The sequence below is a fragment of the Gymnoscopelus microlampas genome (genome assembly GCF_963454915.1).
Source record: "Gymnoscopelus microlampas genome assembly, chromosome: 11".
Classification (NCBI taxonomy): domain Eukaryota; kingdom Metazoa; phylum Chordata; class Actinopteri; order Myctophiformes; family Myctophidae; genus Gymnoscopelus; species Gymnoscopelus microlampas.
The window spans coordinates 3,094,463-3,121,992 of NC_139948.1; the positions used below are offsets into that span (position 1 = coordinate 3,094,463).

At 43.6% G+C, this 27,530-nt stretch overlaps 1 protein-coding gene across 1 annotated transcript; it reads right to left on the reverse strand.

Moving 5' to 3' along the window:
- LOC311055805 (coiled-coil domain-containing protein 171-like) lies at positions 1 to 27,530 on the reverse strand (the record flags this gene model as incomplete). Its single annotated transcript, XM_084072074.1, has 24 exons — positions 1 to 47; positions 416 to 586; positions 1,625 to 1,783; positions 3,356 to 3,467; positions 5,888 to 6,002; positions 6,180 to 6,294; positions 7,159 to 7,322; positions 9,682 to 9,813; positions 11,784 to 11,894; positions 13,340 to 13,652; positions 14,955 to 15,143; positions 16,782 to 16,949; positions 17,296 to 17,412; positions 17,506 to 17,604; positions 18,239 to 18,328; positions 20,302 to 20,408; positions 21,022 to 21,124; positions 21,350 to 21,488; positions 22,354 to 22,493; positions 23,773 to 23,865; positions 25,330 to 25,476; positions 25,568 to 25,737; positions 26,571 to 26,721; positions 27,315 to 27,530. The coding sequence occupies 24 exons, from the start codon at positions 27,528 to 27,530 to the stop codon at positions 39 to 41; spliced, it is 3,330 nt and encodes a 1,109-aa protein (XP_083928200.1). The 3' UTR covers positions 1 to 38.

Below are 27,530 nucleotides of genomic sequence, written 5' to 3' on the forward strand. Positions count from 1 at the left end.
CTCGGATCTGAAGAACTGTGATCGTTCAGAGCTGACACTCAGAGACACTGAAAGAAAGAAAGAAAGAAAGAAAGAAAGACAGACAGACAGACAGATTTAAAATCGGATTTAAAATCAGCGCGGAGAGAATGCGCCTGATCCCATTGGTTCACCGATCTGTCCGTCAGCCCCCGCCCCGTCAACACAACATTACGAGCGACGCCCACTGCACTCTGGTTGGTTGGGGAAATGAAACACTTCCTATACCGGGTACACCGACGCGCTGGTCCAGGCTTTTATTTTTTAGCAAAACTAAACAATAAAAGCCTGGAGATAGAGGCTAGTTAGTAATAGACTTGCACACAAATAACTAAACTAATTTGTCCGTGTTATGGTGTGTGTGTGTGTGTGTGTGTGTGTGTGTGTGTGTGTGTACCTGTGCAGCCTGGCTCAGTGTGCGTTGCGTGTCGGCAGTGTGCGCGTTGAGTTGTGCGGTTAGCGTGCGTAGTTGAGCGGACTGCTCCTTTAACAGAGCCTGAGCCTCCTGCTCTCTGTTCAGCGCCTGGCGGAGCTCCGCGCACACACTCTCAAAACGCTCCACCGGCACCTACACACACACACACACACACACACACACACACACACACACACACACACACACACACACACACACACACACACACACACACACACACACACACACACACACACACACACACACACACACACACAATCAAAATATACTTAAAGTACCACAATGAGTACCTCAAGTAAAAGTACTCATTGTGCAGAATGTCCCATTTCGAAATGTGTAAAAAATCTTTTGAAAATAGCAGATCTACAAGCTCACAATGCGTCGCGATGCGACACATTGTGAGCTTGTAGATCTGCTATTTTCAAATGGCCAAAATATATATACGGCTGATGTGCTTAATGTATGTTTTGTAATAATAATGTGTTCATATCATTTTAGTGGAGTAAAATATTTTATATCTATATAAAAACCTAAAAATTGTACTTAACTCATTCAGTGCCACTGGATGTCTAAGACGTCCAAAAAAAAAATGTTCAGAACCCAAGATATGATGATTTGAAGATTTGCTGCTCCATTCACTCTTTGTTTAAAGGAGTTAAATTACTTATTTTCTATCAATTGCACACCCCATGAAGCCTTGAATTCATGGATTTATTTTTGTTTTTGTGGCATTCCTAAGCCAATAATTTGATGTGTATCCGGTAGGAGACACAAATAATCTACTTTGTGTCTCCTACCAGATACATTAGCCGGTAGGAGACGGGAATCAAATTATTGGCTTAGGAATTCCACAAAAACAAAAATAAATCCATGGATTCAAGGCTTCATGGAGTGTGCAATTGATGGAAAATAAGTATTTTTTTGGGTGAACTACTCCTTTATCTTCTTACTGAAAAAGGCTGTATCTCGGCTCCTAAGCACTTTTTTTTTTACAATGAATTTTGGCTGTGGCACTCAGAGCCAAAATTCCATAAATAAGCTGGGCACTGAATGAGTTAATTACAGTACTTGAGTACATGTACTTCGTTACTTTACACCATACTATATTAGCTCTCATTAAAAATAAAAAAATATATATATAATTTCAGGCAGTGCGGTGGGCAGCCTCACCACGTCACAGGGGTCCTTGTGGCGGTGGTTTCCACGGCTACCCTTGGACGCTCGTTTCAGATTGGCCAACTCCAGCCGGAGGGACCGCCTCTCTACCTCAGCGGAGTGCAGCCGTTGGCTGAAAAGCAGGAAGTGTTGCTGCAGGGAGGAGACCAGAGTCTGGAGGAAAAATGACACGTTTAACACTTTGTTGTTGCGTCGACATTCTTTTCAGGTGAAAAATACGCAGCCATTGTTTTGTCTGAACCACTTATGTAGGTGGGGTGGGGGGTAGCTGTGTGGGTAGAGCCTGGCAATAGGCTCTATGCAAAGCAGCCATATTGGGAATGAATTGGGCCCCTTCCTTACTTCCTTCACAGGTGATACCAATGATACTAATTAAGGCTCGGTTCCATTTAGTGTGGCATAGTGGTTGTCTTATTTTCAAAGACCCCCATAACTCTCAGAGTTACACACCCACCATAAGGATCCATTTGGGAACCAAAATGGAGTGTTTCTAGTGAGCCAACATGCACGATATCAGCACCCTGACCAGAATGGAACAGAGCCTTGATTAGTATCATTGGTAACACCTGTGAAGGAAGTAAGAAGAGGCCCAATTTCTTTCCAATATGGCTGCTGTGCAGAGCCTATCAGAAGGCAACAAACCCCCCCCCCCCCCCCCCCACAGTATAAAGTTCAAGTTGCATGTTCGTCTGTCTGTGGCGGGCGCGCAGATATGCCTATACTGCATAATATGGACTGGACATGTGTGACACGCTGTTAAACACAATAATCCCAGCAAGGACTGCGTTATCAGCCCACAAATGGACATGCCCCATGTCAGTGCAAATCGGCACGTACAGTAAAATGCCCATATATGGACATAAGATCCCTGCCGTCAGTGCCTGGCACTCAACGTGTTAAGTGACTGGATTATGCCCAAATATGAACATATATGTGTCACAGGGAAATTGGCATTCCAGGGAATTTGAAAAAGGAGCGCTCGTTTTTAGGCGCGGGGCTTCGGCGAGAGGCGGGGATTTTAGAGACAGGGTTTTTTACGCAAGTCGCTCCTCCTCGCAAGGAGGAGAAGGAGGTGGAAGCGCGAGGCGGGACTTTGATGCGAGGCGGCGGGAGGAGGAGGAGGAGGCGCGAGGCGGGGCTTTGATGCGAGGCGGACCTGGCTTCTGTTGTTCCCCCCCACGTGGCAACCAGGAAGCTACGCTAGGGGAACGCTGAACACGTGTTCACACGCACACGTGATAATAGTTATTGTCCATGACGGAGGCGCGCCGACTTAGCAGAGCTTGAGGCCGAGGAGGCACGCCCGAGCACCTCCAGGCGCGAGTGCCCGCGCTGACCGGCCGATGGTCTGCTCGTCGAATCAGCGCCGTCCGAGTTGTAAACCGATAGGGTGAGAATAGATCTTTTCATGGATTACTATCCACGTGTGCATGTGTGTGTGTCGTGGATAAAATAAAACAAATGTTAAAAGCCAGAACACAATAAAATGATCTTAACAGTCATGCTTTCAAATACAGAATTCTACAGAATTGCCTGGGGGGGTGGGTGAAAACAAGCGCTCCTTTTTCAATTTCCCTGGAATGCTGATGGTCTCAATACTGACATCATCCAATGCTGGGTACCGAATCCCGATCGCGCCGAACAATGCGACACACCGGGCAAGCAGATAACAGGGTGTGAAGAGAGTAGAGGAATTTTGCTTGTATCTGAACCTGAAAGTCTTACCTTCCTATTGGGCGGTGGAGCTGTCAGTCGAGCCAGACCCCGCCCCAGCCTAACCACAAGTGAACACTGGTTTCCTCTGTAGGGGGCTGGACCAGAAACCACGTCTGATTGGCTGAAAAGATGTTCCAAGAGGTGGGACAAACCTTCCCGAGCTGCTGACGTCACTTCTGGATGGGTGGAGTCTAAAGAAGACGAGATAGTAGGAATTGTGTGTGTGGTGAGAGCACTCTTCTGTCTTTGTGAGGGCATTTGGTCATTTTAGTAGAAAGATGAACATTTTGGAAATGCAGTGGCATTTACTGTCCTCACTTTTCAACAGGCTGTAGAACTACATATTCACTCCCAATTCTCACCTCTTCAGACTCCACCTCAGCCCGTTGCACTTGACCTAGTTTTGGCGACCAATGCAGACTAACCCTGGTCATTTGTTCTTGTGTTTCTGTTGTTTTTTTTACCACAAGGTTAACATGTAATTCAGATAGCATGTTATTTAGACATATGTTCATTGTACCTGATATCCTATAGTTTCAATGTACAGATTATTATTGTGATAGTAGTATATTGTTTAGATTGATTCTAGGTTCTAGGTTTACCTGTGATCCTAGTTTCTGGAGACACTACACTGTCTCTCTGCATTTGATGTATGCGTTTACCTTGCTTGTTTAAGTCTCTCTGGATAAGAGGGTCTGCTAAATGCCTACATTGTACATATGGACAGGACTTAAAGGAATACTCTTCGTAACCAAAACATGAATGACCAATTCATTCATGTTGCAAATGTTAAATTAATCAATAATAAAGAAACTGCATGGCCCATTTCTCACCTAAAATGTTATCAGAAGCTGTTTTGTTGAACCATAAAAGGGGAAATGGAGATTGTTTCCAGGCAAGCTAACCTTAACCCTAACCTCAACCTTAACCTCACAGAAATGAAGCCTAAACCTAACCTTAACCCTAACCTCACAGAAACTATGCCTAAACCTACCTTAATTGACAATTTGGCCAATGTTTGACATTTTTTATGGTATAGTTTGTTGATTATTTTTATGCAGTAATGGTCTTTTGTCTTTTTTTTTTCCCTTCTTTTTTTAGGTATTAGAACCTTTTTAGGTCTTTAAATTCCTTAAATTGTCACTTCACTCTCATCTGGGGACCCCACCCCCCAAATCATGTGGGGACCCCCTTAGGGGACCCCGACCCACAGGTTAAGAACCAATGATCTGCTAAACCAGTGATTCTCTGCATTCTCTTTTTTTTATCAAGGCCCTCAAGTTTGATATGCATTAAGACTACAGGCCCCTATTTGATACGATGTTTATCTCTGAGCCCCCCATCTATCTACACTGTGAGACAGTGTTCATTTAACTCTGAGTGTGTAAAAAATGGAACCAAATGGACCTGTATATAGACCCATGAGGGTCCATTCTAACCCCAGAGAGAAGTTCATGGTTAGAGTTAAGTACAATGTAGTTTTTATCACAATCTAGAAATACTCTGCCATTACAAGTAAAAGTCCTGTAGAGCCTATCAGTGATACATTCATGTGTTCATCACTTTGACAGCCGGTAAAGATGGGGCTGACTTTAACCCATGAAGACCTGAGACCGATTCTACAAATGCCTTCTAAAGCAGTAGTTCTCACACTTTCAAAAATGTCAAAAAATAGCAAATGTAAAAGCTCAAAGCGCAGCACGAAGTGTCCAGCTTTGAGCTTGTATATTAGTGTAAATAGTGTGCTACTATTTAAACCGTGACAGTTCCAGAAACTGTTTTATCCACTGTCCTGGCTCTTAAGGTGCTAAACAAAAAGAAGTTCTTATTCTTGGGTTATCGACATCTGTCAGTCAAGAGTAGTAGACGTCCAAATAAAGTTGAATTCAAGTCTTCCTCTGAAACTGTTATTCACCTCTATTGTTGGGGGGGGGGGGGGCGGGGTTCAGAGCGAGAGAGGGAGATTAAGACACATTTCACCTTATCTGGTATTAAACCACTGACTCATGTTTCAACAGGGTGAATGCTTCTCTCTCCCACGCGGCGCGCCGACACACACACACACACACACACACACACACACACACACACACACACACACACACACACACACACACACACACACACACACACACACACACACACACACACACACACACACACACACACACACACACACACACACACACACACACACACACACACTCCCATGTCATGTGATCTCTGAGGATTGAGGAGAAGAAGCCAAACTGCCCTCTACCCGTTTTCCAGACAGTACGCAGTACAATTGCACAGCAGCACTAAGTAGAGTAGACGTTTGTCCCGAGACCCGTTCTGAAGAAAACACCACGTTGGCTGACAGGATGGATGTACAGAAGACGACTATAGCTGCTTCTCCTGATCACTGCTACGATGGACCTGGAGATGTGGCCTGTGATTTCTGCACCCGGAGAAAACAGAAAGCTGTGAAGACGTGTCTTCAGTGTCGGGTCTCTTACTGTGACGCCCACCTCCTGCTTCACTATCGATCCCCCGCCTTACAGGCACACAGGCTGGTCAAAGCCTCCGGCGAGCTTTGGGAGAACATCTGCTCTCGTCACGATGAGGTGAGGAAGCTTTTCTGTCGTACTGATCAGCAGTGTATCTGTTCTCTGTGCTCCATGGAGGAACACAAAGGGCATGATATAATCTCAGCTGCAACAGAACGGGCTGAGAGACAGAAAAGGTTTGATATGAGCCAGCAGAACCTCCAGCAGAGAATCCAGGAGAGAGAGAAAGAGGCAAAGGTGCTTCACAAGGAGATAAAGAACATCACTGTCTTTAATAAGCTCACCACTTCCACTAAGAGAAGACGATCTGAGGTGAGGGAGCTGATCAGAGACCAGCAGAAACGTGAAGCGAGTCGTGCTGAAGAACAGAGGAAGTGCGTGGAGCAGGAGGTCACTGAACTGGAGGGGAGACATGCTGAACTGGAGCAGATCTCACACATAGAGGATGACATCCATTTTCTACACCGCTACACCTCCCTCTCACGGATCAGCGAAGCTACACACCCAGTGAGCAGCAATGTCCGTCCTCAGATATCCTTTGAAGACGTGACTGTGGCGGTGTCAAAGATCAGGGACGAACTAGAGGACAGTCTTAGAGAGGCAGGGACAAACGTCTCAGAGGGGGTGAAAAGAGTGGATGTTTTACTGTCAAGGCCGCCAGAAAAAAAACAACTAGAGGACGTATTAAAAATTAAAAAAATGAAGAGGGCATTTGTAGTGATCCTTTTCTTTGTAATTACTTTGACACATTCTCTTAGGAGCAGTGTTCAGCCCCAGTCGACACACGGGGAGCGGTTCTTAGGACACCACAACACAACTCCTGGTTGGCTTGAACCCAAGACCAGAGAAGAGTTCTTACAATATAAAGTTCCAATCACACTGGATCCAAACACAGCAAACTACTATCTGTCTCTGTCTAAAGGGAACAGAAAAGTAACAATGATGACTGAAAAACAATCATATCCTCATCATACAGAGAGATTCACCACGATGCAGGTTCTGAGTATAGAGGGTCTGACTGGACGCTGTTACTGGGAGGTAGAGTGGAGTGGAAACCTTGTTGACATAGCAGTCTCACACAAGGATATCAGCAGAACAGGATCCCAATATGAAGTTGTCAACGGATTTCGATTTGATCTAAGTATATTTGCATTCAGTGATATAGCCTTGTCTTTACGGTGTGGGCCAGGTGGTTATAGTTTCAACCACAACAAATCTTTAAATATGATCCCAGGTCCTGTGTCCTCCAGAGTAGGAGTGTACCTGGATCACAGTGCAGGTACTCTGTCCTTCTACAGAGTCTCTGACAACATGACTCTCCTCCACAGAGTCCAGGCCACGTTCACCCAGCCCCTCTATGCTGGATTTGGGTTTTGGCCTGGTGAAGGAGACAGTGCTGAGTTGTGTGACCTTGAGTAGATCAAACCCTGGGGGTCGTCTCTCATGACTCCAGAATCATATTCATAATTGTTTTGTTGTTTTAATCTAAAAGGTCAACATTCTCAACATTCAAAAAGTAAACTGTTCTGTTGATGCAAATACTATAACCTAGTGGTTCTCAAAGTGGGGTCCAGGGACCCTCAGGGTTCCTTGAGGATTCATTTGGACGCCTATACGTCTGTAACTCTTGAGTTATGTGGCTCCTTGAATTAAAAATTTGAGAGCCATCAGAAGCCAGTAGTGTTGTTCCTAAGCTTTGTCATTGTCACTCGATTCATATGTTTATCTTGTCTATTGAGAAGATGTCATTGAATCGGCTGTTTTACTTTAAAATAAATACAGTTAATCAGATGAATCACTTCCTGTCAGTTTTAGGGAACATTTGCAGATTTAAGACGGCAATGAAATGTTGCTCAAAAGGCTTCCTGTTTCAAAGGGTTCACTCAAATAATTGCGTTTAACAATTTAATTGTGTTTCTGTCGTTGAACATTGGAACAGTAGATATAAAAATGTCATTTCTGTTTGGCTTTTAGGCTTTGTAAAAGTGCACAGGGCAGATATGACAAATAACTTACATAACTGAACAACTTTATACTTTATATGAATAGTAGAAATAGCCGATCTACAAGCCAAAACGTGTCACACCGTGACACGTTTTGAGCTTGTAGATCGGCTATTTCCACTATTTTTGAAAATATATGAACATTTTTCAACATGGAAATGATTATGACGATTATGATGATTATGCCAATTATGCCAATTATCTCAATTAATTGCAATTAGTATTTAATATTATGTTCTCCTCTTCATACAATTAATTTCATGCGACAAATGAGGATTATTAATGAGTTTTCTTGTATTATTTTGTCTTGTTATGAAGTAATGATTATTATGTGGGTTTTGATATTCCATGTTAAATAACATTCACTGATGGTGATTATTTTTGTCATGTTCAAACATTATCTGAATAAATTACAAATTAATTCACACTCTTTGGCATTAAATGATACATGTGATGAATAGTAAACAACAATGATACATGTGATGAATAGTAAACAACAATGGTAAATACGTGTAAATACTATTATTTGAGTAAATGTTGGTGTATGACTGCATGTGTATTGTGGCTAGAACCAGGTTTAATGTCCTGGCAGAGACATAATAACATGAACAATAGTACTAGGCCACAATGCAATGGAACTGAAGTTGTACACAGAATATTTAGATAGGGGGTGTCCTAGCTTTATTCAAAGGGGGCCATATTGGAAAATATGAACCTATTAAAACCAGGGAGATCTTAGCTATACATTTGAGTGTGTGTGTGAGAGAGACATAAAGTAGCAGATCTACAAGCTCAAAGTGTGTCACGAAGACGCGCTATGAGCTTGTCGATCTGCTATTTTTGAAAAATCTTGAAAATGTGGGCAAATCCTTTAATACCCTATACATAGGGGGGGGGGGGGGGCTCTGGAATAAAATATTTAGCGATGGGGGTCCGCGGCCAAATACATATGATTTTGGGGGTCCTTGACATGAAAAGGTTTGAGCACCACTGATATAGCAGCATATGTTTTTTTTCTTCAGAAAACCGATTTAGAAGACATCTGTAGACTCTGCCTCAGGTCTTAATGGGTTAAAATACCTGGGGGCCGACTGTATCTCCTGTCATACTGTCCCTTTGGACCATAACAAAATCACATACAAATGCAGCGCACTACATTTGATTTAACTACAGTGCAATTTCAATAGATGTCTGTTGGTAGAGTAGCAAAATGTAAGCCACTTACACAGTATCTCTGCTGGGAACAAGAGAACAACTATCTAGCCTTTTCTCAGGCTTTTCCCCCCCACATGCATGAATGCACTGCATTCCAAAAAGATGTCTTTTGATTAAATGGTGCTGTAGCCAAATGTAACCAGATGTGAAAAGGTCTTTACAAATATTTTTAATATAATTAAAAAAAAGCCTTTCTTTCACACCTTGATAATTAAACAACACAAGGAACAAGCAGTTCCTGAGAGACAGCCCATATGCCCAGTTTAGCTTCAAAACTCGTAGAAACTTCGATGCATATAGGGTACAATAGCGCCTTAAGTTAGCCGTTCTTTAACACTGCATAGGGAGCGACCATGACCTGGTACCTCACACATTTAGAACAAACATGGGAACATTCTCATTCTACTACTCCCTGACACCATCCATTAACCCAGCACGTGTGTCATTTTTAGATTTCTATGGCTATTGAAAAATATCAAATATACAAGCTCATAGCGCGGCACCGAGTGCTGCGCTATGTGTGTGTGTGTGTGTGTGTGTGTGTGTGTGTGTGTGTGTGTGTGGTTACCAGTGTGCGTTTGCACCTCCTGCAGTTGTGTCATGGAAGAGAGGATGAGAGAGGAGAAATGTTTGGACCGCAGCCAGCGCACAAACCCTGCTCCACCACCTTCCTCCTTTTCTTCATCATCATCCTCCTTATCTGGAACACACACACACATACAGTACATGAACTTACAATTTGAAAACACACGGAAATGTCCTATACTCTTCTCTTTGGGCGTGTGTGTGTGTGTGTGTGTGTGTGTGTGTGTGTGTGTGTGTGTGTGTGTGTGTGTGTGTGTGTGTGTGTGCATGCGTGCGTGCATGTGCGTGTGTAGGGCTGTCAGAATCATAACATTTTACTTGACTATGACTATTAATTGCCATATTCAATTGTGTTTTTGGCAATAAACATTGGAACATTTCTGTTTAACTTTGTAAACCACAGGGCAGATGTGACAAATAACTTGCATATACAAAGAAAGACAATGATCTACAGTATATACCGAAGGCCACAATAGGCCATCACTTATCAATAGCACAACAGCTGATCTACATCTACAAGCTCACAACGCATCACATCGCGCTATTTTTGAATACGTTTGAAAATATATGGCCTTTTTTTAGGTAACACTTGCTATGCCATGTCTACATGGCATAACAAGTGACATTCCCATGTCTATGATGCATTATAAACATACTTATAATGTATTATAATCTGCATTATAACACTGTATAATTATAGTTATAAGAACTCATTAATGCTCATAATGCTTTATAAGAATAATCATCATAAAGAATTATATAATGACTTAAGGTCAATTATTATAATTGTCTCTATAGTTATTTAAAGCAACAAAGGACCACTTATAGTGACTTATGACAGTATTATGCATTTTAACAGTGATGACAATGCATTATAAGGTGATTATAAAGCATTATAACATGATTATATTCAGGGGTGCACATAACTGGTGCGCAGGTGCGCATGCGCACCCAAAATAAAAAATGCGCACCACATCAGGCGACGCGAGGCGCTTTTGCGGACCAACAGCTGGGACAGGAATTTCCAAGCTTTATTTTTTAGCAAAACTAAAAAATAAAAGCCTGGAGATCGAGACTAGGAATTTACTTCCTGAAGCCACACTCACACAATCACTCTAAAGCACCCGTCGGCCCCATGTACTGCCATTAGGCACAGGGGTAGAGATATGACTCGCGTCGCCTCGCATCGCCTCGCATTGCCTCGCTGCGTGCACGCAGCCAGCAGCGGCTGTTAGAGGCACTCGTCACCGATGATGAACGCACGTCCCAATCTGGCGGATAAAACCAGCGCAGCACAACAGGGCACCAACCTTGGGGGCTTTATCTAACAGCGTGAGGAAAAAAAAAACGGCGAAAATCGGCGGAATTTAGAAGCAGAGCGTCCATTTTTTCTCGCCCCCCCCCCCCCCCCGTTGACAAAACTGTCCGGGCTGAACCCCCCCCCCCGTTGACAAAACTGTCCGTGCTGAATCCCCCCCCCCCCCCCCGTTGACAAAACGGGACGGGCGCCATGCGCACCAAGTCACATGTCCAGGTGCTCTTCTGCGTACCAGACCTAAAAAGTTATGTGCACCCCTGATTATATTGTCTTACAACTATGATAATTAACATGGGATGCATAGAAAGTGTCATTATAAACTGGTTTATAATGTATTGTGATTGCATTACGAGTGCTTATAACTGTAATTATACAGTGTTATATGCATATCAGATTGCATTTATACATGACTGTATAAGTCATTAAAGCATGCTTTATATTATAATGTGTTATGATTATTGTTATAAAGCATTATGACTAATGCGTTCTTATAACTGTGTGTGTGTGTGCGTGTGTGTGTGTGTGTGTGTGTGTGTGTGTGTGTGTGTGTGTGTGTGTGTGTGTGTGTGTGTGTGTGTGTGTGTGTGTGTGGGTGTGTGTGTGTGTGTGCCTACCTGTTGTGGGTGTGAGTTCCCTCTTGGCTGCTGTCTGCCCACAGACGCACACACACACCGCCTGCCTCCCACCATCCTCTTCCCCTCCTCTCCTCCCTCCCTCATCCTCTCCTCTCCTCATCCCTCCATCCTCTCCTCCTCTCCTCTCCACACGGAGCGCCACGCTGGAGCTCCTGGCTAACGCTAGCAGCCTGTTAGCCGCCAGCACGGCGCACACCCCCTTCCTCCACCTCCGCAGTCCTCTCCCCGTCCTCTGCTCTCCTCCTGCTAGGGGCGGAACAGTTCATTGAATTAATCATAAGATAATTTAACCCATTTAGACTTGTTTTAACCTTATACCTTTCATTACGGGAACACAACCACAGCATGTAATAGGCTCTATGCACAGCAGCCATATTGTGAAGACATTCACAGGTGTTGCCAATGATACTAATGAAGGCTCTGTTCCATTCTTGGTCAAACAGAGTCAGGGTGCTGATATTGTGCATGTTGGCTCACTGGAAACACTCTGTTACACCAGTGGGTCTACAGTTGGGGTTCAGGGACCCTCATGGGCTTCCAAATGCCTCCTTATGGGTGTGTAACTCTGAGAGTGTACAAATGTTTTTGTACACTCTCAGAGTTATGGGGATCGTGGAAACCACTGTGCTACACTAAATGGAACAGAGCCTTCATTAGTATCATTGGTAACACCTGTGAAGGAAGTGATAATATTGCTGCTGTGCATAGAGCCTATTTTAGATGATGCTATATAAATATATACTAGCCCATACCCGGCAATGTGCGCAGTCAAACTATATGCAGACTTTTGGGTTATGATGAGCTCGGTATGCATAGGTCATTGACCATTAGCACATGCAGGTGACAGCAAGGTGTGGTGAGTGTGTGTGATAACCCGGTCATTTACGACCCTAAGTGTGCTAATAACACAGTTATTACGCAGTGTGTGTGTGTGTGTGTGTGTGTGTCAGAGTGTGTGTGTGTGTGTGTGTGTGTGTGTGTGTGTGTGTGTGTGTGTGTGTGTGTGTGTGTGTGTGTGCGTGTATAAGCCAAGTCTAGCAAGTGGCTAGAGATCCCATAGCCTGCTGGGCTGTAACCATGACAACAGAACCCATAGCCCAAACGCCGAACGCTAATAAACATCTTACATTTCGGGAAAGTGAAAAACGGGCCACGTCACTGTGTGCAAATGCTAATGGTCAATGCCATGTGCAAGTTCAGATCAATTAGTTAACCCACTGAGCTGAAACATGCAGAACCTCTGCTAGAGGCTGAGAAATGTTTTTTTTTATAGTGAACATGGACAATTCTGTAAAGTTGTTCAGAAAACTCGCTCACAACGCGTCATTTCGTGACACGTTGTAAGCTTGTAGATCAGCTATTTCTGCTATTTTTACATCCATACAATTATTAAATATGTCAATAATTTCTTTGCATATTTCAGTTATTTGTTATATCTGCCCTGTGCAATTTTTGATTACGACGCCTAAAAGGCCTCAATGGCGTTCCAATGTTCAACGCCAAACACACAATTAAAATCGTTAATCGCAATTATTTGAGTGACAATTAATCGTCAACTTAAATTTATTTATATTAGTGAGGCCCTTTTTTTATTACACAAAAAGTGTGCCTCTCCATTATTCAATGAATCGAAAAAAGCAATCAGTAGCATAACCGCTAAGAAACATAATGAATAGTTGCAGCCATACTTCCTGTGTCTCCTCCTGTCTCCTCCTCTCCGCCCAGGGCCTCCACCAGTCTCCTGACCTCCGTCTCCACTCCCTCTCTCTCCTCCAGGAGGCGATAGAACAGGGTGCGCTGTGCGGAGAGGGCGCCCGCGCGTCGGTAGGTGTGCACGAGCGCGCCGGCCAGGAGCGCGCACGTGGCGAGGAGCGTGGCGCGTGCCCCTCGGCTCCGGGTCAGGAGACCCCGCAGGCGTGCGAGGTCGGAGGTCGCGGCGGAACGCTCGCGCTCTATAGAGGAGACGCGCAGGCGGAGAGACTCCACCTGAGAGTGATACAGCTGAGAGAGAGAGAGAGAGAGAGAGAGAGAGAGAGAGAGAGAGAGAGAGAGAGAGAGAGAGAGAGAGAGAGAGAGAGAGAGAGAGACAGAGAGAGAGAGAGAGAGAGAGAGAGACAGAGAGAGAGAGAGAGAGAGAGTTGTGTATGTAGGATGATTGTCACCTGCTGTGCACATGCCAGCTGTGTCCCATGTCTTTTTCTGATTGAGGTTTTCTAATCAAGCTTCCAATGTCATTTATGATGTCATCATTTTTATTAAAAGAAAAATATATAATAAAATCCCTGATTTGAATAATAAACTGACTAATCATATTACATTTTTATTTATTTTTTTGTAATTAAATCAACCTTCTTAATGTATATATAATAATATGCAATGTTTATATGCAACTGTGCAGAAAAACTCCATTGCATGTTGAAATGTGTATTTCATCAATCTAAATCAGTGGTTCTCAAACTTTTTCTCGTCAAGGACCCCCAAATTGATAAATATTTGTCCGCGAACCCCCATCTGAAAATATGTTGCGCAGAAGCAAAGGTTTGTGTAAAAATGTTCACCAATGTTCAAGATTTTTGATAAATAGCAGATCTACAAGCTCAGAGCGCGACACTCGGTGCCGTGCTATGAGCTTGTAGAGTATAAAAGGTTAAAGTGGTTAAAATGATTGTGATGCTATGTTCAACTACTTTAGCTGGAGATCGCCTGGAACCCCCCCCCCCCCCCCCCAATGGTGAAAACCACTGATCTAAATCACGCAAAGGAATCAAACTTGAATCATGCGGATCTCGGGATCCACATAAGAACGGAGTTGCTCCAATGTGGATCTCTTACCAGCCTGTGAAAATAGTCATCTATTATGTCAGTTGTCTATGACTTGTGTCTATGATGTAGTCCATATTTGGCCAAGGTTTCAATGCAATCAGAGCTCCAATAACTTCCATCATGAAATTAAAGTTAATGCATACGATCGATCTCCCGAAAAAACAGAGAATGTCTGTGTCTTTCTCAGACCCGCGGGCCGACAGATACAGTACAGGTTTTTTTTATGTTTTAATATGTGGATCTTTATATCTTTATTATATTAAAAAAACGGTGAAAAAAGTGTTGTGGGTGTACTTGTGTGTGGTAGTAGCAGTGTGCATACACCGTTTGGCACTGATAGGTCCAGTGCTGATTAGCTGTGTGTGTGTGTGTGTGTGTGTGTGTGTGTGTGTGTGTGTGTGTGTGTGTGTGTGTGTGTGTGTGTGTGTGTGTGTGTGTGTGTGTGTTTCAGCAATCTGTGTGTGTGTGTGTGTGTGTTACCTGTGCTTTGTTGTGTAGTTGTGTGACAGTGTGCGTGTGCTGCTGGTCCATCTCCTTCCTGTGCGTGTCCCAGGCCTGCTCCCTGTGTCGCACGCTCTCCTCCAGACGAGACAACACACACTGCTGACTCCTCTGCAGCTCACGCACACACACACTCTTACTGTCACACACACTCTGCAGCTGCACCATCTACAGAGACAGAGACAGAGACAGAGAGACAGAGAGACAGAGAGACAGAGAGACAGAGAGACAGAGAGACAGAGAGACAGAGAGAAAAGATGAATGTTAAATAATTTCTTTATTGTCACTTTTTTTATGAACAGCTTGGAACTATAGATAGGCAATGTGGATTTAATCACAATATACATTTTGGTCTTGAGTGGCTCATTGTCGGTATTCGCCCGAGAACGAGGGAGTCGAACCAGTAGGTGTAGGAATAAAGCTACCAGCATCATGAAGGATGCCACCCACCCTGCTCACGGTCTGTCTGCCCCCCTCCCCTCGGGCAGCAGGCTGTGTAGCATCAAGGCCAGTACCACCAGGCTAAATAAATAGCTTCTACAGTACCCAGAAGCTGTGAGAATCATGAACTCTTGACCTTGAACTCTGATGATCATTGCATTAGTGATCTAGTGATCTGTGAGAATTACCCGTGAACTCTGCACTAAGAAATGAACTGGAATTCTTTTTGAATGCTGTTTTTTTTCTCCAGTGCCCATACCCTAGGTGGGGTTGGCGAAAGGGCCTTTCTGTGTGGAGTTTGCATGTTCTCCCCGTGTTCCCTAGGGTAGGTACCCTCACAAAAACATGCAGTAATCCTAGTCACTATACTGCCTCCCCCTGGCCAGCCGGGGCGCCTGATGGAGGGGAAAGGAACTGGTTGGAATAACGTGTTCCTTCCACGCGCTACGTCCAACCAGGGAAACTCTCCCCTGTCAGGTGACAAGAAGGTCAGTTGGCTCTCATGCATTGAAGGAGGCATGAGCTCGGCCCTGGCCTCCCTAGGTTGGCAGAGGGAAGGTAGTGCCCAGGATTACATAGACAATTGGCACTGGTTGTAAAAAGTGGGGTTACAAAATCGTGGGATAAAAATATAGTGAAAAAAAAAAATGCTGTTTTTAATGTTGCTGCTTTTATACGGTTGTTTTTTATTGCACTTTTAGTTTTGTAGTGTTTAGGTGTATTTTATTTATTCTGCCATGACCAGGACCTAGGTAACACATTTCGTTCTGTAATGGAATGACAATATAGCTCCTTGAACCTTGAACTCTGGTTAATGGTAACCTGGCATGGTAACCTGCATGGCAACCAGCCAGCCAATTGCAGGCTATGGGATTTATAACTTAATTTGAGGTATTTTTCTGACCCAAAGAGTTCAGATATAATCATGATCACACTCATAGAGTAAAATCCTCAGTGTTCATTTATCCATGTGTAACTCTGAGTTAAAATGTAGGTTAAGTGATTTACTTTGGTTAAAATAAGTGTTAAATAGCTCTATATTCTGATAGTACTCATTGCTATAGAGTGTTTGTTCAGTAAAAGGAGTCTCCATGTCTCTCCAGCTCTTTAATAAACAGAAGATGCATTTTCAGTGCTCTCTCCTGATTGGCTTACATTTTGTCACCTACCTGAAAATGTACTATAGGCCTATTCTGTTTACTAAAGAGCTGGAGAGACCCCTGTGACCGAACAAACGCTCTGTAGCAATGATTACTATCAGAATATAGAACTTTAACCTTTTTAACAAAAACAAATATTTGACCCAAAAAATATCACGTACCCTACCTTTAAATGAACACTGAGGAGTGTACGGTGTAAACTCACCGTGTCATTGGCTCTGCTGAGGTCAGAGGTCAGGGTGTTGACCTGTTCTACGATGACGTCACACAGCTCCGAGCACGAGAAGTTACCCAGCATGCACTGGGAGGCGTCCAACAGCACACAGCCCGCCACCAAACGCTGGTACAGAGAGTAGAGGAACGACTCACGCTCCTACACACACACACACACACACACACACACACACACACACACCATGTTTAGTTCTTCAGTATTTAAGCGGTTGCTTGGGTAGCACAGGGATAAAGTTCCTGTCCACCACCCAGGGTTTCCGCTAGGCAACTTTGGGGCCGGCCACCTTGGCCGACAGGCCATAGTATAATTAGTGTCACATGCATGTTTGCAGATACATGCATTTTGATACCAATACTTTTGTACATTTTGAATTCCGGACTTTTACTTGTAACAGAGTATTTCTACATTACAGTATTGATCCTTTTACTTAAGTAAAGAATTTGAGTACTTTTCCCACCACTGATACAGATAAACCTGTGGGTACCTTGGATTCTTTCTGGAAGACTTCTGAGACACGTTGGAGCTCCGCCTTGCCCTCCTCCCTCTCTCTCTCCCTGTCCTCCCTCTCTCTCTCCCGCTCCTCCCTTTCTCTCTCCCTCTGTTCGCTCTCTCTCTCCCTCTCCTCCCTGTCTCTCCTTCTCTCCTCCTCCCTGCCCTGTCGCTCTGTCTCCAGGGTGAGCTGGGCGCTCTCCACTTCCACCCGGAGCCTGTGTGTCAGCGCCGACGAATCAGAGCTCTCCTGGCGTAGGTGCGTCACTTCCTCCCTCGTGTTGGCCAATAGCAGGTCAGATTCCTGGGGACATGTGACAGATGAGTCCAACGAGTGGGAGGAGTCACAAGGACAAGTCCTGTAAAGTCACTTTAGCAGTCACTTGATGCTTAGCTGTATGTTGACGTTTTCCCTCCCTCGTTCCATTGGTTTGTTTTTAATCACATTTATAACCCATTAATAAACCTATTTTTTCTTTTTTTTTTATAAAAGTAGAAAGAGCTCCAAATGTACAAGAGCTCCAACTTGTTGTGAGCTTGTAGATCTGATATTTTTGCTCTTTGCTGTACGACAAAGTTTGGAATAATTTATGTATTTCTTTGGGGTCATTTTATTTTTTTCATGTAAGGAATTTTGTTAAAACGCTGAGGTTTTTCTTGAATTCTGGGAATGTCAGCAATTTGGGGATTTTTATACTTCTTTAAAAGACAAGGTTAAGTTATACAGAAATAAAGAAAAACATGGATCGGTGGTAGAAAAGTTCTACAAAGACTTGATCCAGAGGACTGGGCGGCTCAAACTGTGACACATTTGGTGAAGTGGATGAGAGGATGTACCTCAGAGTGTGTGTGTGTGTGTGTGTGTGTGTGTGTGTGTGTGTGTGTGTGTGTGTGTGTGTGTGTGTGTGTGTGTGTGTGTTTGTGTGTGTTTGTTGTACCTCAATGTGTTTGAGTTGCTGTGAGTTGATGTGTCTGTGAGTCTGGTTGTCCTGCTCCAGTCTCTCTGAGGCACACAGCAACTCCTGGAGCTGACGCACACAATCACACACACGCACGCACGCACGCACGCAAGCACACACACACACACACCATAGTTAGAGCAAGAAACAGCTAAACACTAAGATGCAGTAAGACAGCTACAAATATACAGTAACAAACCGTTACACAGTGATATCAAAAGAAGCTATGGGAAAATGAACCGGAACAGGAAACCTGGGAGTACATTTATGCACATAACTTATTGATTAATACTACTAGTCCATACCCGTCGGGGGATATGAGCACCCAAAGTATATGGAGTTTGAGTTATGCGCTGTGCACAGATAGTATACCACGGATGGAAAGTGACTGTTGGTACCTGCAACAGTTCCAACACACGCGCGTGTCCCATCGCCGCGTCCCCACACAAACATACACGGCCGAACGGACCCGCACGCGTCGCGGCATCCTGGACCCACACACACGGCCGGACGGACCCGTCGCCGCTTAAGCACGTTCTCTGTGTGTGCTTGTGGAAGAACCGCACACGCGCACGTCCCGTCGCCGCTTAGGCACGTTCTCTGTGTGTGCTTGTGGCAGACGGCAACAGTGTAACACAGTGGGTCTATGGATTCGACGCATGCGCAGTTTGATCATTCATCCCATAGGTCGGAAGGCCATCCCACAGCTGGGGAGTCGTAACCATTCTTTTACATAAAAACGCTAATAAACAGCTGACATTTGGGGAAAGCGAAAAACGGGCTTCGGTGTTCCGTGCACATGGTAATGGTCAATGGCTGTGTGCAAATGCAGATCAATTGGAGGAGAACTGGGCGATTTTTTGCACACAGCACAGACAGCTACAGAGGCACAGAGCTTTGGTTAGTTATTGGAGGATGTCAATGATCTATTGCTTGTAGATTGTTATTTTCGCTACTTTTAACACGTAAGAAAGAAAGAAAGATATTGTCACAATATGTGTGTACAGGCACTTTAGTCCAGGGGCCAACACTGATATTTTCACAAATTGGTACCACCTAAGGTGACCGTAAAGTTTTTGTATTTTTGTCTTCCTACATGTCTCTAGTTTATATTTTGGTATGATAACCCTTCCAATCTTGTAGCTTAATGGCAGTTATCACTACCTACCGGCTAATGTATCCGGTAGGAGACACAAAGTAGAATCTTTGTGTCTCCTACCGGAAATACACCCAGGCATCAAATTATTGCGACAAAAACCAAAATATATCCATGTATTAAGGCTTCATGGGGTGTGCAATTGATAACTTCTCAGATTTTTGGTGTTTGCAAAAAGACTGCTTTCCATAAGCTTGTAAAAGTTGACCCTCCTTCGGTCTAGGGTGGTCATAGCTGAATGGGTAGAAAGTCCCCCTGGGAAACTTAAAGGAGGAGTTCACCCAAAAAATGATTCATTTTCTATCAATTGCACACCCCATGAAGCCTTGAATACATGGATATATTTTGTTTTTTGTCGCAATAATTTTATGCCCGGGTGTATTTCCGGTAGGAGACACAAAGATTCTACTTTGTGTCTCCTACCGGATACATTAGCCGGTAGGTAGTGATAACTGCCATTAAGCTACAAGATTGGAAGGGTTATCATACCAAAATATAAACTAGAGACATGTAGGCAAAAAAATACAAAAACTTTACGGTCACCTTAGGTGGTACCAAAATATTGCTTGGCCCCTGGACTACTTGTGTGTATCTGTTTGTTAGTGTTGTGTGTATTGGCAGTAGTAGTTGGACAGTAGTTGTGCCTTGACGACCTTGCAGGCTTATGTATAGGCTAAAAAGATGTAGATAGAATGTTATGCAGACAGATACCAGGTCATTCATTTGTAGACCTGGCATTTTAGACCTATAGATTTTTGGATATTATACTGTTTAGACTGATGATAGGTTCTATGATCCTAGATGACCATTTCTTTTTTTTGTTTTTTTGTTTCCCCCCCATGATTTTGTAACCCCTTTTCACCCGGTGCCAATGTTCTTTGCGTACCTGTGTGTTAGTGTTGTCCAGTGTGTGTTGGTAGTAGCTCAGTGTGTTCTTCAGTAGTAGTAGAACAGCATCGGTGTGCGTGTGTGTGTCCTGTCTATCTGCAGCCTCTGGAAACAAACAAGTCAACATCACAGCAATCTGGGAACCTGAACAATGTACTGTATTGTAGTGCTTCGAAAGCACTACGTAAACACCACTAAAAACTATATTATATTTTATACTTTGGCCACTCAAAAATAGCAGATATACAAGCTCATAGCGCGTCACTTTTTGCCGTGCTATGAGCTTGTATATCTGCTACTTAAAAAAAAAAATCGTGAAAATTTGTGCACATCTTTGAATCTTTATTTTTAACCCAATAAGACCTGAGGCCGCATCTGTGTCACTTTTAGATTTGAGCTAAAAAGCATTATTTTACACTTTGGCGTCGGTGCCGCGCTATGAGCTTGTATATCTGCTATTTTTTTTTAAATCGTGAAAATATGTGCAAATCTTTGAATATACATATTCTTTTAAAGCGAACATTTTAACACAAATCTTTGCATCTGGGGGTCCCTGGAACAAAATAATTTTAGATGGGGGGTCGGCGGCCACATACATATCATTTTGGGGGACCCTGACATGAAAAAGTTTGAGCACCACTGGTCTAAACAACATGCTATCTAAATCTCATTCTGTTCATTGGTGGTCAAGGAAAAACTAAACAAAAAAAACACTTACCTGCGTTGTGTGTTGTTGCAACGTTGTGTTGCTGTAGTGTGTGTTGGATCTGGTTTATACAGTTCATGTACGTCTCTTCTATAGAGGACTGTGTCTTCCCAGCCTACACACACACACACACACACACACACACACACACACACACACACACACACAACTTAGTGATGGAGAATACATTAATGTCTTTAAAAACAAACAGCTCTTGCATATGAATGAGTGTGTGTGTGTGTGTGTGTGTGTGTGTGTGTGTGTGTGTGTGTGTGTGTGTGTGTGTGTGTGTGTGTGTGTGTGTGTGTGTGTGTGTGTGTGTGTGTGTGTGTGTGTGTACCTGCTGTAACAGTGACAGACAGTGTGTGTGTTGTCTCTCCTCTTCCTCCAGTCTGTCCATCAGCTCAGAGCTCCTCTTCCTCTCTGTCTCCACGGCGACGCTCAGCTCACATCTACACTGATCGTACTCCTTCTGCAACCTGCGCACACGCACACACACACACACACACACACACACACACACACACACACACACACACACACACACACACACACACACACACACACACACTTTAAAGTCCTTCCATTTCCAACTGGCATCCAACATTTTCTAAACTTTTGACTAAACTTTTGAATGTTACATAAAGTTCAGTTCATGTGTTTATTTTGTATCTACATCAAAAAGTTAGCATTTTATTGCCTTTTTCTTCTCTTATAATAAATATGTTATCACATAGAAACTACATAAAATAAAAGCCTTTCAGATTGATTAGAAAATGTTGCACTTTTTGACAACATCTTGGTCCAAACATTGGTAATCGGTGGTCTATAGGACAGTGGTTCTCAAAGTGGGGTCCGGGGACGACCAGGGGTCCTTGAGGGGGTTCCGAGGATAAAACCGATAGATATCGGTCTGGCTGTAGTTTGCATGGATTAAAGCAAAATAAAATCTCACAACTGAAAATGTTTGTTATGACCAATAATTGTGAAACAGTGTGAAAGGAGACCCCCCCCCCCCACACCACACAATATGTAAAACTATGAGGGTTTTAGTAATATTGTTCCTGCTATTCTACACACTGCGAACCAGGTGAACACATCAAAGATTGAGGCTTTAAGATTTTATGGAAGATGCTCTTCTGAACATATGGCTAGTTTGACCACTTCAAATGCTCTAACGTTAAAATTATAACCGAAAACAGACGATCTACAAGCTGTACATCGTCTATTGTCGCTGCGCAACATGCTTCCAAATCCAAATGACTGAGAACTTGAAATCCATGAGTTTGGATGCAAACTACAGTTTCCATCATGTGTGTTTTGGATGGAAGGAACTTGTCTTACTTGTGGTGTGCATCTCTGTCCAGACCAGCAGCTCTCTCCAGCTCTATGAACTGACTCCTCAACATCTCCAGGCTGGAGAGCGCCTCCTGGTGGCCACACCGCTCTACTGACACGGCCGCCTCTAGGTCTCTGATACGCAGCTGCACACGCACACACATACACACATACACACACACAACATAATTTAGTTTTATAACAACACCAGAGTAAGGATGAAGTCTCACATAAGGTTAGAGAACAAATAGAAGACCCGATACCACATGGATGCAATGCTCTGCATTCTTTTCTTTCTCTCTTTCTTTAACAGGGGCCATGCCCAGCAAACTAGGTCAGAGTCACCCTGGGCAAGACCTGGGATGTTGGTTGTCTAGGAAGTTGACAACCGGAAATGGTTGCATTTGGCGGAAATACCGCCCAAGGAAATGACGTTGATGCTTTACAAATCTGTTAACATTCTCCGTGAATGAAACGAGTGTTGTGATTGGTCCAAAAATATCGTTTCCGGGGGAAAACTCTGACGAGTTAGCTATAGGCAGGGGCGGACTGGCCATTTGGCGTACCGGGCATATGCCCAGTGGGCCACGCAAAAAACAAAACAAAAAAAACGGACCCCCCCCCCCCGTTGACAAAACGGTGTGGGGGCTGGTTCGGACCAAAATGCCAGGGCTGAATTTTGGTCCCAGTCCGGCCCTGGCTATAGCTAATTTGCATCTCTGGTCTCTTACTCAGCGAGTCTGATTGGATTTGATTCCCCGCAGGCTGGATCATTTGCTGAATGTCATTAATAGATAACTAGCACTTTATCATTTGTATTATAAATGACTTGCAGATTGATTGAAAAATGAAAGTCATTAAATAGGGGCAATAATAGAGACAACAGTGTGCAGCCCAGCACACTATGTCCTCCTACTGTATGTATCCACATGTTCCACACAGTAAAGTCCTCAGTGTTCACTCATCCATGTGTAACTCTGTACATTTGTAGGCCATCAGAGGTAAATTAACACTGAGGATTTTACTGTGCAGCTCTGCACTGATTTGTGTAGAATCAGTGGTTCCCAAACCTTTTAGCTTGAAATCCAAAAGAGACATTTTCACTACTTCTTAAAAAAGGGTTTTATTTTTGGAATACCTTTGATTATTATTATTTTCTATTAAAAAAAGGAAAAGAAAAAAGGGATTTTTATTCCCGACCCACTGTTTGGGAACCAGTGGTCTACATGGACTTCTAAAATCAGTTAACTACAGTACTATGGTGTTCTACTGCCACCTACTGGTGATTTGACTTAACTGTCACATCACATCTCGCGCCTCACTGAAGCGTTTTGTAGTGTGTGTGTGTGTGTGTGTGTGTGTGTGTGTGTGTGTGTGTGTGTGTGTGTGTGTGTGTGTGTGTGTGTGTGTGTGTGTGTGTGTCACCTGTATGATCTCAGAGTTGAACTTGGTCTCCAGGTGAGCGGATCTCTCTGCTTCCACGTTGGATTGTAAACTCTTCGCCTTCTGACCTGACAACTACAAACAACATTCACATCACACAGCTGAGTTGGATGGAACAGACAGACCTCCCTCACAAATTAAATCAATTTCAATCCATTTTTACGCTACATCCAGTCCGGATCTTCTATCTAATTCGTCCAAACAGTAAAATCAGCAGGGTCAAGACATGCTATTTTCAAAGGCAGACAATTAATGTCAACGAGGTCGCGATAATGGAGATAAATATTCTGTACCTACTTGAAAAAAGTAAGAAAATCGATAAAATCACTGGCAGTGGGCAAACGCAACCAGAAATAAGTCTGGCAGTGAATGATTCAATCAAACAAACTTATATTTCTTATTGACATAATGATTGCTGAGATATTTCTAAGATCACAGATCGGAAAACAAAGCGATTTGTTTGATTTTATTGGTTTTGAACTATCCAAAATCCAATTCTGATCCAGGCGGGTAGGGATTCAAAGTGTTTAACTCTTGGGCCCAGGGAATTTACATTTTCACTTTTAAATGCTGTGTCGGGTTTCATAATCTTATGCATTGGCAGAATCTGCTTTGGTTGTGTTCATTTATGTACTAAAATGGTGTATTTGAGAGCTGATTCACTGCAATGTAAGTCAATGAGGAGAATCATTTGTGAATGATCAGTTTCTAATCAATGGAGTAACCTTTGAAGATATGTCACTAATACAGTACCGTATTTGGAGTTACATCATGGCAAGGTGACACAACCCAACCTCTACCAAAGTGTCATTATGCTTTAAGGCTACACTATGTAACTTTTCCTCTTCTACCCCGGATTTGAACCTGGTTTCCTGTGCAAATGCAGATTTTTTTTACCATGGAGCTAATAGAGCCTGGCTGCTTGCTGACCATCAGCTCAGAATTTGTGTCAGATCCTGTGTCTAGGTGAGACATGACCTTTGACGCAATCTAAATGTCTCAATAGAAGAACAGGGAGACAAAATACAACCACCCCAATTGTAAAAGTTATATTGTATTAACATACTCTACCATACAGATTGGACAAAATTACATTTTATTCATTAAAAAACTAAGTTACATAGTACCGCTTTAACTATTTGCATTTGATGTTTAAACATTATATTTTTGATATTTTTGTAAGTTTGGGTCTCAGAAAGACACCAAATGTCATATTTGACTCTGAGCTGAAAGCGTTTGGGAACATGTGGCCAAGAGAGGCTTCATCAGAGCATTCTAATAAAACATGGTGGAACTAAATAAAACTCATGCATTTGTATCTTTTGGTGGAGCTCCATAGTCCATATTCACACGGCGGCCATTTTAGAATTTAACATTGCGTTGCTGTGGCAACTAGGGTGGCAACTTGGGTGGCATTTCATTGACTTAATGGCAATATGGCCGCCGTGTGAATATGGTCTATTAGGCCAGCAGCAGCCATCAACCAAATCAGCCTCTCTCTCTCTCTCTCTATCTCTCTCTCTCTCCCTCTCTCTGTACCTCCAGTTCCTTCCTGCTCTTCTCTTCTCTCTCCATCAGGTATTTCAGTTCGTTGGTTTGTCGTCTGAGGGCCTCGCTGTCTCTCTCTCTCTCCCTCTCCACCTCCTCCAACCTCCTCTTCAATCCCTCCATCACTTCTTCCTGCTCCTGAGAACGAAGGAGAGAGAGAGATGCGAGAGAAAGCATGTGTACAAAAACGCAGAAAGATCGGATGTGCGCGCACGTGTGTGTGTGTTACCTGCAGCAGGGTGTGTAGTTTGTCGTTCTCTGTGTTGACGCTGAACAGGAGCCTGTCTCTCTCCTCTACTTCCTGTTGCAGTGCATGCTGGTCCTGCTGTCGGGACTGTCTGGTGACCTCCAGAGCTGTCTGAAGGTCACACACCGTCTGCTGCAGCTCTGCACAGCGCACTGCTCACACACACACACACACACACACACACACACACACACACACACACACACACACACACACACACACACACACACACACACACACACACACACACACACACACACACACACACACACACACACGCAAAAAAGAACAAGTTGTGTATGTGTACCACTGACATAATGAGTGTTTCCCAGTAATTAACCACAGCATCCCTATAGTGGGGAAGGCTTTCGTTGAAAATAGCAGATCGACAAACTCACAACGTGTCGTGCTATGATCAGCCATTTTCAACGAAAGCCTTCCCCACTATAACAGAAAACAGAACGTACACTAATATGGAGCCTGAGGGACCACATGGGGTTTAACCCAGTAAGACCTGAGGCCGATTCTAATGTCTGTTGCTATATCAGTGGAGCTCAAGCTGTTTCGTGTCAAGGACTCCCAAAATGATATGTATTTGGCTGCCAATCCCCATCTCAAAATATTTCATTCCAGGGACCCGAGAAGCAAAAATAGCATATCTAGCACATGCACGAGCGCACAGCAGAGCTTAAATGACTTGAACTTTGACGTAACTAGAACTACTGCAAAAACAAAACCTTAGGTTCTCAAGGACTGTTGCACATGTGCAGACAAGAATCGTATGGTCTTATTGGTTCAGAGCCAAGATTGTATGGTCTTGGCGGCGCGGCGCGTTTCGAGCTTGTAGATCTGCTACTTTTGATGCTTTTGTGTGACACTGTAGTATGACCGGCATGTCGTGACACAAACAATAATAAATATACCAGTAAATATCCAGCATTTCAAGCAAGTGGAGAAGGGGTGTTTCTAGTAGAAGTAGAATTACCAGTGAGTGCGTCAGTGTGTTCGGTCAGATCAGACAGTTTAGCAGCGTGTCTCTTCTCTACAGTCAGTTGATATTCCAGGGTTTGTCTCACAGCTTCTCCTCTCTCCACCTCACACCTCAGCTTAGCGAGCTGGGACTGGAGACTGGACGTCTGAAACACACACACACACACACACACACACACACACACACACACACACACACACACACACACACACACACACACACACACACACACACACACACACACACACACACACACACACACACACACACACACACACACACACACCTTTAGAATGACCATTTGGAAATACACATAAAACAACATTTTAGATGTTCATAATTTGCGTGTTAGTATGAAGTCGTGTCCCACTCTGGAGAAGGACAACAGACACTACATGAAAACATTATCAGGATTATGATGGCGATTTCAGGGATATGTTGGACAGACTAGTGGCAAAAACATAACACAACATAGCTTGGTGGAGGTTTAACAATAAAATAAGAAGATTAAACATCCGTATTCTGGAAAAAATAGCAGATCTGCAAGCTCACAATGTGTCATTGCAATGCATTGTGAGCTTGTAGATCAGCCATTTTTGGTGAAGAAGTTTTGTGTAGATGGAAAAAAGCAGATAGACAACTCTGGTCTGGTTTACTAAGTTTTGAGGGTTTAAGAGGAGGAGAAGGAGATGGAGTAGAAGAAGAAGAAGAAGAAGAAGAAGAAGGAGTAGTGTGTACCTCCTGGTTATGTAGGGAGATCAGCTGTAGCTTGTCTTTCTCCAGCTGGTGAACTCTCCACCTCAGACCATCCTCGTTTCCCTCTACACATCCTTTGGTCCTCCCCGTCTCCTGCTGCTCCTCCTGCATCCCGCCTCCTCTCCCCTCTCTCTCCTCCTCCTCTGAATGTCTCCTCCTCTCCCCCCCACCTCCTCTGCTTCTATCTCTCGCCTCCAT